The sequence below is a fragment of the Peromyscus maniculatus genome, chromosome 5 (genome assembly GCF_049852395.1).
Source record: "Peromyscus maniculatus bairdii isolate BWxNUB_F1_BW_parent chromosome 5, HU_Pman_BW_mat_3.1, whole genome shotgun sequence".
NCBI lineage: Eukaryota > Metazoa > Chordata > Mammalia > Rodentia > Cricetidae > Peromyscus > Peromyscus maniculatus.
In genome coordinates, this window is record NC_134856.1 from 59802874 (window position 1) to 59816128 (window position 13255).

Here is a 13255-nt window from a genome sequence, read left to right on the forward strand (position 1 = left end):
TGTGCTCTGAGTGGGACCTCCAAAGCCTCTGTGGTGCAGCCTCGCCAGTGCCCAGCATCTAACGGGTCAGCACCAGCACCAGCTTCCCACACAGCGGAACCTCGCTCGACTCTGTGATTGCTCACGGGTCCTGGTGCAGTCACCAGTGGTTGCTCATCCTTCAAGTAAAGCCACCATCCCCCCAATCCTCTGCCTGTCAGTCACACATCTCTCTGAGACTTCCTAGAATATCCCGAGTGACAGTGTCCTCGTCCGAAGCCTCCAGTCTGCTGCCTTGAATATCCCCCCACTCTGAAGGATGACTGTCCGCAGAGGAGGACTGCACTATATTTACCTTTCCAACTGACTTTTGCAGGAGTTCCATATGTATACATGTTTATATAGGTTCACAAGCATATATGTAAACACAGAGAGTGGGGGGGCGGGGGGAGAGCTGGAGGATGAACCTCCACACTTCCTACTCACCTCATCAGAAACTGAGGGATCCTGTCTTCCTCACTTTCGTTGTTATTTTATTCTTGGCTCTTTCTTTTGTCAATTTCACCTGTCCTGTTATTACCGTAGCTAGAAAACTTGATATCTGCTTCGTTATATCACAGTTTTACAAAGCGCTTGGGCATGGCTACGTAGCTGCTAATAATTAAAGTCTGTCTTTGCATGTGCCAGCCGCTCAGTGGCCTGAGAAGTTTGTCCTCCCCAGGGCCAGCTGATCTGGAAGGCTCCCCAGGAGACAGTAGCTCATGCAGTCCTCACAATGACCACCAGGGGGACCTGGACACAAACTTCTCAGGAGCTTGGTCTTGAGTTCAGGGGGAAAAGGCTGTTCTAAATGCTGGGGACTTTTCCTGCAGAAATAAAACAGTTTTGTTAACATGGCCAGCTTTCAACACCAATTAGTAACTCAAATAAGTACCTCTTTACCTTTCTGGGATCAAGTGCTTCTATGAGAATCTGATGAAAGCAATGTATGTTCCCATATTCAAACAGCCAGGGATCATGAGAGATCATCAGATTTGAGGCCCTCCCAGTCACTCTGGCCAGAGGAGGAGGAGGTGTCTCAACATCTCAGGTTATGAAAGTTTAGAGTAGTATTTAAGGGGATGTAAATAACTCCAGAGTCTACCAGCTACTTAATTTTTGTTGTCACTTATTTTGAAAATTACTGTTCAACTTCTTAAGTAAGCTTGTGGCTCCCCCCCCCCCCAACTGTTTATATCGTCACCCGAGTCACTAGGGTTTGGAGGTCACTGCATACTCTAACAATGGCCGCCAGTCCTCACACTGTCTTCTGGTGTTAATCTCTGTTGCTCAGTAATGGGGTCAGTCCCTGGATGAGGTGGATGCTGCTCCTTGGTTCAAGATAGCTTTTTTGTTTGTTTGGTTGGTTGGTTGGGTTTTGGTTTTTTCGAGACAGGGTTTCTCTGTGTAGCCCTGGCCATTCCTGGAACTCACTCTGTAGCCCAGGCTGGCCTCGAACTTACAGATTCCCACCTCTGGTTTTGTTCTTTGATGGTCTGGTAAATCTACTTCTCCACTTTGTTAGAACATCCTGGGTAGATAGCACAGCCATTGGGGGAAGTTCTGATTTTTGTGTGTGTTTTTTCCATAGCCCTGTCACTCTGGGATGCCAACCATAGGTCAGAGTCACAGTTTGGTCTGCCTGCTGTTTGGATCCCTAGTCTGCTGTTACAGCAGCTCCCTGACTAATGGAGTCAATGTCCTCTGCATTCAGGTGTTAGTATGCTCACTGTCCTGTGGGGCACACGGTCCCCACTTCATGGCCCATACTCTGGCTTCAAATGACCTTCATGTGCCCTATATACACACAGAATATCATTTATCAGAGACCTTACCCCCAGAGGATAAATTAAAACACATGGGAGCAGAGTCTGACAAGGATAAAAAATGAAAGACAGGCAGGGTTTCCAGTCTTACCACGATAGAACTCTGGCACTGTCCAGATGTAACAGCTGCTGCTTGTCTGTTCCCCTGAGACAGGACCAAAACTGTAAGTATAGGCTGGCAGCATGCCACCCTGGACTGCCCAATTTTCCTTTCTTCCCTCTCAAGCATACAAGCCTTTGATTTCAGCTGGATGCCATGGCAGACTGTAATGTCACAGGGCCCCGTGACCCTCAGATTGGAACGAGTACCCAGGGCACTGAAGGAAAACTCCCAAGACGTTAGCAGGGAATAAAGATGTCGTCTGTGCATTCTGCAGCCATGCTTTTCTCTGTGGCTCGTGATCAGATTTTACAGGCAGACTTCATCCCTTCAATGATCGATGGGCAAGAAACCAGACAGAAAGAGGAAGCTTTCCCCACAATAGGGCTGGTCCTAGTGGGCACCAATCTGAACCCCTGAGGCTGAGAGTAATATCTTAGATCTTAGACACCCCCACCCACCCTGGGTCCCCGCTAGCACCAAGCAGCGACATCCCATGCTGCTGCAGGTTTTTATCTTCCCCCGAGGGGTCTGCTCATTTTACATACTGATTAGTTTATAGCAGCGATGCCAATTTGCTCTGCCATGAGGGATCACATATTGAGACTTAACGAATATACAGAGAAGAGTGTGTAGCAGAAGGGAGACTCTGGGGAAGAGAAACATGGAAGATGGAAACCTGTCCCTGCTTCATAACTGAGGCATGTGTCCTGGGGCCACCCCTGGCTCTCCATGGATCTCTTTTCTGCCCCAGGAGCAGGAGTATGTGAGACAGAAAGAGGAGTGTTGGTTAAGCACAGGGCTTTTCTTATGGGTTAAGTAATGGATGTGATTAACCATCATGCATAGCGTTAGTTCCCAGCCACGCACCTGTGGCTTCTCTGTGCCGCTGATTTTGCAGTTCTGCGTTGACTTTCTACACTAGCTCCCACCTCGACCCAGATGGCACTGATTCAAGAAACTCGGGGAACTCTAATATCAGCATACACCGAGGAAATTGGGAAATAAGGGAAGAAATGAGCGAATGCAGCAGGAGACAGGAGAGAAATGACTTCTCCGTTTTCAAGGCTATGAGCTCATTAAGCCACCCAGCAGGTATCTGCTGAGTCCCGACTCAGTGCTGGGCACTGGGGACATCAGCATAAGAGGAGCTGTGTCTCCCTTCGAGATTCACAGTCAAGCCTGAAGAACATGTAGCAGCTCAGAGCCTGGAGAAGGGTTTGTACCCTCTTTTCACAGCCGAGGGCGCCTTAGACCCGTTAGACACAGAAGAGGCTTATTGTGCCGCTGTCTTCGTGTTCATGTTCATCCTGTACAGGAGTGTCTGGACCAGACAGGTCCAGTGGTCAGTTTACTAGTGCACGTGTTAAGATGTTGGAGGTCTCCAGAAAATGCCCCAAGGGCAGGGTTGTCTTACTGCCTTCTCCAGGCAGTCCAGTATGAGGAGGACCATGGGGTTCAGAGGGTAGTTCAAAGACACAGCCAGAAAAAAGCAAATCCAAGTTCTCACTGTGGCCGTGACCTCTCTGAACTGTGTTCTTCCTGTCCCATGCCATCCTCGGAAGAGCCCCTCAGGGGACTTCCCCATGGGGGAGGGTGGGATGTGATAGAAGGGGGAGCAGGTGTCTGAACTTCCTGAGGATCTTATGGCCTGGGGTGTCTTGGAAAGTGCTGGAGTGTGGGTGGCATTCTGGCTGGTTGTATATATGTCAGTTTGACATAGCTAGAGACATTGGAGAGGAGGGACCTCACTGAGAAAATGCCTCCATACGATTGGGCTATAGACAAGTCAGTAGGGCATTCATTTAATTAGAGATTGATAGGGGTCCTGGGTTCTATAAGAAAGCAGACTACTGAGGGTGGAAGCTGAAATAAACTGCTTCCTTCTCTCTGTTGCTTTTTGGTCAGAGTGTTTTATCACAGCAGCAGAAAGGGAACTAGATAGTATAGGTTAGCCCGTCTCCATGACAGACTGTAGTTGAAACAGAGATGTACGTTAGCGACTTCATCCCTGGGAGGCCCGGGCGAACCTGTGACTCAGGAAGCTTTGTGCAGTCTCTTAAAGTACATGTAGACCTGAGGATGTCTGTTTCTCCACACCTGTATGTAGTTGGTTGTTTTTCACTCTTTACTCTTTGCTCTTTGGGAGCCCACCACCCAGTTTCCAAAGAAATACACATGGAGGCTTACTCGTACTTATGAATGCCCAGCCTTAGCTTGGCTTATTTCTACTCAGCTTTTCTTCACTTAAATTACCCTGTGTATCTTTTGCCTCTGGGCTTTTGTCTTTCTCTGTTCCTGTATACCTTTGTTTACTTCTCACTCCATGGCCCCTGATGTCTTCCTCTCCTTCTCCTTTTTCTTCATCCTCTGTCCTCTTTTCCCAGAGTTCTCCTTCTATTTATTCTCTCTGCCTGCCAGCCCCGCCTGTTCTTTCTTCTGCCTTGCTGTTGGCCATTCAACTCTTTATTAGACCAATCAGATGTTTTAGACAGGTGAAGTAACACAGCTTCACAGAGTTAAACAAATGCAATATAAAAGAATGCAACACATCTTTGCATCATTAAACAAATGTTCCACAGCATAAACAAATGTAACACATCTTAAATTAATATTTCCATAACACCTGTTCCAATGCATATCTGTTACTTGAAGGGCTGGCGTTGATGATTCAGAGGTCCCACTTGAAGGAGAGCCAAGGACGGCTGCCCAGGACAGCCTGCCTGCATCTGTCACCAGGCGGGAATGGCTTATTCGAGAAAAACAGCAATTGCAGGTGAGTAGTATAGAATCTTGCAGAGAAGGAGTGGCCCTTTTCTTATCCATTTACGTCAGATGCAGTGACGTGGGCCATTGCTTTGCTGAAGTGCTCAAAGCAGAAGTCACAGAGTGTCCGGAGGGCACAGGGGAATCTCTTTTGCACACAACAGGGTTGCAGCTGCACAGCATTATGGGCCTCAGGACCGGCTCTGCTCTCTGACTGTGGCAGCCAATGTCTCCTCCCATTGTTGACCCGTAGAAGCTCCCCTTTGAGGGATAAGGACAGATTTGTGGTCTGGGAATGCTTTGTGGGAGTTCCCACCATGGTGGACTCTGGGAAGGGACATGGTTTTACATCTGGCCTGGGCACAAGGCTGTAATGACCAGCAGGTGGATGGAAGCCATGCTTGGCACAGAGCAGTGGTGACGTCTGGCCAAGAAGGTCCAGGGCTTGAATGGTGAATAAGGATCCAAGGTGAGACCAGAGCTGGGAGGGGCCTTCAGAAGTCCTTGAAGTAGTCCTGGGGCTGGGATGAAGAGGAGGTGGGGTGTGGGACTGCTGGAGCCTGGAGCCTGGAGCAGAAACTGGGAACTGTGAGAAGCAGTGGCTGGCAGCATCAGGGATTCATGGAAGAGCCTCAATGAATAGAGTGGAAAAACCATCAGACATGATTCTTAGCTTCAACTTTGGGCCTCCACATGCACATCCCCCCACCCAGATGCATAGGCATTCCACCCACACGTGCCCACACCCATGCACACATACACATACCACACATACAAAAAAAAATGGAAAAAAAATAACAAAAGAATAAGATGTAGGATCATCACTGAAAGTAGTTTGCAGTTCCTCAAAAACTTAAAAATAGAATCCTTAGGACCTAACCATCCTGCTGTGGTTACACACATGAACAGAAATGAAAGCACAGACTAGATGAGACATCTGAGTTACTGCAGTCGATGACAGCCCAAGTGTCCATCACTGGATGGGTAAGCAGAATGTGGAGTGGGTGCAAAGGTCTGTAAGGACATTGTGCCACAGGGCACAGTGCAGGTGGATGTAGAGGACATTGTGTTGTGCCACGTAAGCCAGTTATGAATGATAGATACTGTAAAACTCTACTTAGAAGAAATCCTCAAGTAGGAAAGTAGATTGGTGGGGTAGGGGTGGGGATGGGGTGGGGGTGGCAGGGGGATGGAGAGCTAGTGTTTTTTTTTTTTTTTTTTTTTTGGTTTTTCGAGACAGGGTTTCTCTGTGTAGCTTTGCGCCTTTCCTGGAGCTCACTTGGTAGCCCAGGCTGGCCTCGAACTCACAGAGATCCGCCTGGCTCTGCCTCCCGAGTGCTGGGATTAAAGGCGTGCGCCACCACCGCCCGGCGAGAGCTAGTGTTTAATGGAGACAGTTTTGTGGTTGGACGGTGAGGATGCTGGCATGGTTTGTGTGCATGCCTGACATTATTGAATTATGCATGCAAAATGGTAGAGATGCTATGTCTTTTGTTATGTCTCTCTTACTACAGTTTAGAAAAACCGGAGCCTGTCTTCCCGGTACAGGGAGGCTGAGGCAGAAGTATTGTTGTAGGTTCAAGCCTGGGCTATAAGAGAAGTCCTGGGCCAGCTACTGAGTGAGATGTTGATTCTAAGAAACAAAACCAAAACCAACAAACTAAAATGAGTGTGGGTCTCAGAGGTGGACACAGAGTAGTCAGTTGTGAGCATTTGTTGCGTACACTGAGATGGTGGACTAGAGAGATGCTCAGGGAGGGTTAGCTCATCCCCCTCTCTCTTCTCTGGGTGCGTGCAGGAGGTAGAGGCTGTGGAGAATCTGTGCTGTGGGTGGAGAGAACATTCAGGAGATAGGGAGATAGCAGGAATTAAGCCGTACTCTTATCAGCTAGGAACAGTGAGGGAACAGGGGGCGTGTCCATTAGCCGAGCCTGGTGTTATATTCAGACTCCTACGCAGTGAGATGGCTATCAGCCCAGCACTGAGATCACACTGCGTTCAGTTACCTGCTGCTTGTTTATTCCTTGGCCTGGAGACAGATGACAGTTATGGATTAACTTAGTTTCTGGCTTAATAAATGAGGGCAAATTGTGTGTGTGTGTGTGTGTGTGTGTGTGTGTGTGTGTGTGTGTGTGTGTGTGTGTGTTTGAATGTGGGCACAGGTGTATGTGTGTGCACGTGTATGTGGAAGACAGAAGTTGGTATTTGATATCTACTCCAATCTCCCTGCACCTTATTTTTTTGACACAGGGTCTCTCACTGAATCTAGACTTCACTGATTGGGCTGGCTAGCAAGTCCCTGGCATCCTCCTATCTTCTGCCTCCGCCCACCCTATGCCGGGGTTACAGATTCATTCTGTGAATCCAGAGCTTTTGCATGGGTTCTGGGCATCAGAACTAGCTTTTCAAGCCTGCATGGCAGCACTTGGCTGATGGAGTCGTCTCACTAATCCTGGGAATTAAATTGGTCCGACATTCTGAAGGACTCTGTGACTTGACAGCACCTTGCTCTCTCAATCCCGTTGACCCAACAAGCCAAGGTTCCTATTTTTCTGGGCATCCTAAGTTCCTGTGTTTGGGAGCAGGCTGCCCTTTTCCCTCCTGGCGCACAGCTGGTGTCTCAGTGTTTGGTGTGAGCGGCTAGACCCTTCACTCGCCCATCAGAAGCGAAGCCAGTGATTTATCATTTGCTGGGTTCTCTCAAGAGCAAACCTTGGCTAGCACCTGTCCATATTTACTGCCTGGGAAGGAGGGAATGTTTTTCCTTCTGCCAGTTCATCAGAAACGTAAAGCTGGCATGGTGTTTCCAGTTCAGCAAACTTCTGGAATTCGCCTGCCTCGGAAGGGTGGGGGTGGGCTTCGCGACCGTGGTGCATATGGCCTGCTCTCATTTAACTGAGTCATTATCAGCAGAGCAGGGTTAATGGATGAAATCTGTTCCCCCATTCTCTGCAGAAGGAAATCGAAGCTCTGCAATCAAGGATGTCTGCGCTAGAGGTTGAAGAACAGCAGCTGAGCCAAGCGTTGGAGGAGCAGGAGACACTGCCCCAGGGGCAGGGCTGTGACCTGACGCCACTGGTGGCCCAGCTGTCCCCAGGCCAGCTGCAGGAAGTCAGCAAGGCCTTGGGAGAGACCCTGACCTCTGCCACCCATGCTCCTTTCCGCCTGGAGCCACCTGAAACCCTCAGGAGGTATTGGTGACTTTCTAACTGATTTTCCAACTTGGCCCCTTTCACCTGTTTGTTGGGGTGACTTTGCCGGCCATGGTCCACGGGTGCTTCTCCGGCAGTCTGTTTGCTTGGTGGAAGTGCTAGAGGTGTTTTGATTCTTCCCTGCAGGGTCAGTTCTGAGCCCTGGGAGTTATTTGGCATTCAGTCCCCCCAATCCCTAGCCGCCAGCGCCGTCCCCTCTGCAGTATGCAGTTTCCGTCATTCTGAGGGGCTGGCTTGTCTCACCTTCTCCCTTCCCTCCTACGTTTGGGGGTCAGTTGGATGGAGATTTTGACATTGGCTTTTGCTGAAGACAATTATCTGGAGAGAGACAGATTCCACTGCTAAGGGATAGGGTGTGGCATTGAAAGAGTGTGACTTGGGGATAGGATGTGGCATTGAAGAGTGTGACTTGGGGATAGGGTGTGTCATTGAAAGAGTGTGACTTGGGGATAGGGAGTGGCATTGAAGAGTGTGACTTGGGGATAGGGTGTGGCATTGAAGAGTGTGACTTGGAGATAGGACGTGTCATCGAAAGAGTGTGACCTGGACTGGGAAGATGACCAGTTACAAAAGTATTTACTGCACAAACATGAGGACCTGATCTTGAACCCTTGGAACCCACATAGAAATCTGGTGTAGTATAACCTCATTTCTGGGGGTGCAGACCCAGGAGGGTCCCTGAGGCTTGCTGGCCAGCCAGTTTAGCTGTATTGGTGAGCGCCAGGTTAAATCACATTCTGTCTCTCTCTGCTCATTTACACACACAAAACCAACCAACCAACCAACCAAACAAACAAACAAACACACAAATTCCCAAATCAAAAAAAAAAAAAATAAGACCAACCCAACCCAAACCAAACCAAACCAAAACATGTGGGAAAGAAGAGCTTTGTGGATGGGCAAGGAGGATGTCCAGTCTGGGTTCAGGACTCTGCTGGGTTACTACGCTGCCTCCTTGCGGGGATCCTCATTCTGTGACTTCTGGCTGACTTGGGGACTGAGAATGTCACTGCTTAGGGAGACTTTTTAGTTTCAGCTAGTCTTGAACTTGTGGCAATCCCCCTGTTTCCACCTCATGAGTTCTGGGATTCATCACCACACCTGGCTAGATCAACATGGCAGCTGTTATCACCCACAAACCTGAGAGCGCCGATGGAAGCCAGCTGCAGACACGAGGTGCCTTCTGGCATCAAGTGCAAGGATGGGGGGAGGGTCCTTCTGTGGATGAACCATGCCAGGTCTACACAGGAACTCCCTAAGAGCAGGGGCATCCTGAGGATGCTGCTCAGGGAACCTCTGCCGGCATGAGGCTGGCCAAGGCCTGATAGGCATCTTGTGCTTTAAAAAAATATTCTTTGAGAATTTCATAGTGCATGCGATGTATTTTGATCATATTCATCCCTGACTTGTCCCCTCCAACTCCTCCTGGATCCCTTCCAGTGTCCCCTTCCAACTTCATGTCTTTTTTTTTTTTTCAATAACCCACTAAATCCAGTAAGGTCTGCCTGTATAACACATGGGTATGGGGTCATCCACCAGAGCAGGACAACCTAAGGGAAATCTCACCTCTAAAGAAACTGACTTCTCTCCAGCACCCATCAACTGTCAGTAGCTCAAAAGGAGACAACTTTTAAGCACCAGGACAATCAGGAAGTCACCAGCCAGGAAGCTGACAGGACACAGACACACAGAAGCCATGTAAAATGTCAGGCTCATTGCAGACAAATGATAGCAAACACTGGTGAGGTTGTGGAGAACACAGAACCCTCATTCACTGCTGGTGGAAGCGCAAACTGGCGCCACTGTGAAAATCAGTGTGGAGGCTTCTCAAGAAACTAAATACAGAATGCCCAAATAACCCAGCTCGATCACTCCTAGGCATCTGCTTCCGACCACAGAGATACTTGCACATCCATGGTTATGGTGGCTCTGTTGACAGTAGCCAGGAAAAGGAATAAGCCTAAGTGTCCATCAGCTGATGAGTGGTTAATGAACACGGGGCACATAGATAATGGACTTTTATTTGGCTATAAAGAGAAATGAAACTTTAAAATGTGTAGGAAAATGGAAGGAACTAGAAAACATTACATCAATTGATACCCCAGAAAGATAAACACTAGGTCTTCTCTCTTGTATGTGGATCCTAGTTTCTAATTTTCATATATGTGTATTCATGTGGGAGAGAGTGGGCAGAGGTCAGGAAACTGGAAACTGCCCATGGTTGAGGCAAAAGAGGCTTTAAGGAATGGATGTGGAGAGGGTGATGAAGTCCATGTGACACAGGAGAGTGGTTGTCCCTTAGGGTTGTAGATTTGTTAGACATAGACAGAAGCATGGCAGGGACTTGGAGGAGAGTTTGGGCCCACGTGGCAGCACGTGCACCCTTCTGAAGGTCTCAGAGGAAGACGTGGAGTATCACATGATGAACAGTCTACAGGGCAGACCCACAGCCAGGCCGAGGCTAATTCCTGGGTGGCAGTGTGTGTGTGGGGGGGTTTCCTGCATTCCAAGGAAGGAATGCATGAGCCCGAGAATGTGAGAGGCAGGAGTGTATTTCATTAATGGGTATTATGGGGTGGGGATGTGCCACCTTTCGCTCTCTGATATCTTAGAGTCTGGTAACCCTAGCCCCGTAGACTTCCTTTGGGGAAATGAGAATTATGGCCCCTGCCGTTCTCCAGGAATCAGGTACCTGGGGGGTCCGTTAAAGGGTTGCAGGTTCAAGGTAGGGCACATGCCATTTCCTTCAGAGCAGTCATGAAAAAGGGGCTGCTGTGGACTGGCAGGATCTGATTAGCTCCTGGCCCAAACCTAACGCCATGGACGTGGAAAGGGGCGTGTGGGGGTGGAAGCGTTCCGGCGGAGAGTGGAGGGGGGCAGGGGGAGTCTTACTGGAATTGTCAGGGTCAGAGTGTGGGCCTTGGCCACCCAGCACCAGTCCTCAGTAGGGCAGTTAAAGAGACAGATATTAATGAAAGCAGAAAGAGGTTTAGTCAATGTGGTCCTGTTGGGAAGAGGAACAGAGAAGGTGCAGTGACCCCCAAGTCCATCCTCAGGGTCCTAAAGGAGGTCTAGGTTTATAGAGGACAGGAGTGTGCATAGCTAAGCAGTGCTGGTCAAGATGTCGTCCTGCCCATCCCGGACACCTCTGGACCCATTGGAGTTCTCAGCTCCAGTCTGTCCTGCACCGTGGTCTGACAGGTTGTCAGAACTGGGTAACATCTTTCTTGGGGACAAATTCATTCTGGCTGGTTTAGCCTTTCCTTTTTCCCAGTGTGAGACTCCTGATAGCCAAAATCTGATGGCCAGAGGAAGGGACACAGGTGCTTCCTGGGAATATCTTCATTTCTGCCAGTACGTTTAGAAGGTGGGGGATCCTGAGGAGCAGGTTGGGGTGAAGAGGAATGACCAAAGCTAAGCATGCATGAAAATACCACATGCTAATTAAAAGTTAAATTAAAAAAAAAAAAGAGTTAGGGTCTTACCTGCAATCTCAACCCCCAGGGCTTGAAAACAAGCTCTGAGTTGTCTTAAAAGTTTTTTAAAGATGTATTTAATTAATTTTATTTGTATGACTGTTTTGCCTACGTATACACACATCACATGCATGCCTGTTGTCCACAGAGGTCAGAAGAGGGTATTGGGTCCTTGGAACTGGAGTTAGAGGCAGTTACAGTGAGCCACCATGTCAGTGCTGGGGACGGAACCTAGGTCCTCTGCAAGAGCAGCAGGTGCCCTTAACCACAGAGTCATCTCTCAGGCTCCTGCAGTTGTCCTTTGTCCGGCAAGACCTCCTTTGATGCAGCAGTCTAGAAGGACCTTGATGCTCACTCCATCCCAGGCTGGTTCCACTAACTCTGTAGGTGATGGGACTGGAGTGTGAGGGTGGAACAGGGATGGAGAAGGAAGGAAAAAGGGATAGAAGGACGAGGCGATGGTTTCCACTGTTTTCCGAGGGCTACATCTGTGCATGCATGTTCCGCCTGCTTGGCATGTGAGGAGGGGCGTGGTGATTCAGGCTCATTACTCTTCAGCGCTGCCAGCTGCACCTCCCCGGCTGTGCTTCACACTCCAGGGGAGGGCAGCCTGGGACCTTGTCTAGCATGCATCTGGCTCCCTGTACATCAAGATGAGGGTAATTGTAGTAATAACAACAGCAGGCTGGTGTGGGGCTTCCTGGCATGCTTCAGAGATGCTTGGCTGCTTACGTCGGTCTGTGGTTGGGTTCTTCATCATTTAGCTGCTGGGACTTTTCATGCTTCGTGTGAAATGTGTTCTGGCAGCTCATGGATGACCTGTCTCTGGTTGTACATTTGGAAGAAACATGTCGCATCTTTTTACAAACTGTTGGCGTAAACTGTGAAACACTCCAATCCCTGCTTATAGCAGGATCTGGCTGGGTTGCGCTTGGAGAGCCTGGACTGTTCCGTAGCACAGCTGGGCTGGGGAGGGTGCTGGGAAGGCAGAAGCCAGGCCTGCTGTGGTTCTTCCCTCCTTAGCTGGCTGCCCAGAGGCTCTGTGGTGAGACAGTGAGCGTGTGTGTGTGTGTGTGTGTGTGTGTGTGTGTGTGTGTGTGTGTGTGTGTGCGTGCGCGCGCGCGCGCGCTGCACAAGGTGCCTTGGGCATCCCCATCACACTGAAGTCAGAGACCCATGACTGGACTAGGGCTTCTTGTAAGTGAGATTCAAATTAGTAAAAGTCAACGGGTCACAACTGACTGGAAACAGAATCGGTTATCTTCTGCCTCTCAAATCCATACCACCGGAGTGGGGAGACCCAGGGTGACAGCAAGGCTGACCTTGGAAGACAGACCCCTGAATCAGGGAGGTGTGGCAGAGAGCCCTAAGGAAGGTGTGCGGAAACAGCCAGGTGCAGGGACCTGTCCCATTGCTGTACCCAAGGGGTGAGGGGAGGTGACACCTACCCATCAAATTGGACAGTATGCCAGGGCAGCCCTGAGACAAGGCGCAGTCTCCAGTCTGTGCCCCACTTCTGGTGGTGACTGGTGTTGTTTAACCTTCACTTCTGGGCTCTGTTTGGGTTCCCTGGTACTCACTGCCTCCTAGACGGGTTTGTGAAGGACAATGGCCTCTGGGGCCTGAAAGCGTCTGAACTCACCTGGAGGAAGATGAGATTTCTCGATGCCAAGACGATGTTCGATGAGTCTCTTTATCCTTCCAACTTCCTCTCTTTCTCCTCCTTCCTTCCCTCTTTCCCCTCCCCCACGTCCCCCACTGTTTCTCCCTTCCCCATTTCCTTTCTCTCCCTCCTTCTCTACATCCCTCCCTCCAGGTCTCCCTCCTCCCGACCCTCCCACTCCTTCCTTCTGTCCT

The 13255-nt window shown here is 49.5% G+C and overlaps 1 protein-coding gene across 3 annotated transcripts in view; it reads left to right on the forward strand.

The window, feature by feature from the left end:
- Disc1 (DISC1 scaffold protein) overlaps positions 1 to 13255 on the forward strand; it is a 209802-nt gene that overhangs the window by 66143 nt on the left and 130404 nt on the right. For all 3 annotated transcript variants that reach the window (XM_042277873.2, XM_076572336.1, XM_076572337.1), the window contains exons 5-6: positions 4600 to 4720; positions 7666 to 7901. In XM_042277873.2, the coding sequence (XP_042133807.2) occupies positions 4600 to 4720; positions 7666 to 7901 (357 nt within the window). The remainder of the gene's footprint in view (positions 1 to 4599; positions 4721 to 7665; positions 7902 to 13255) is intronic.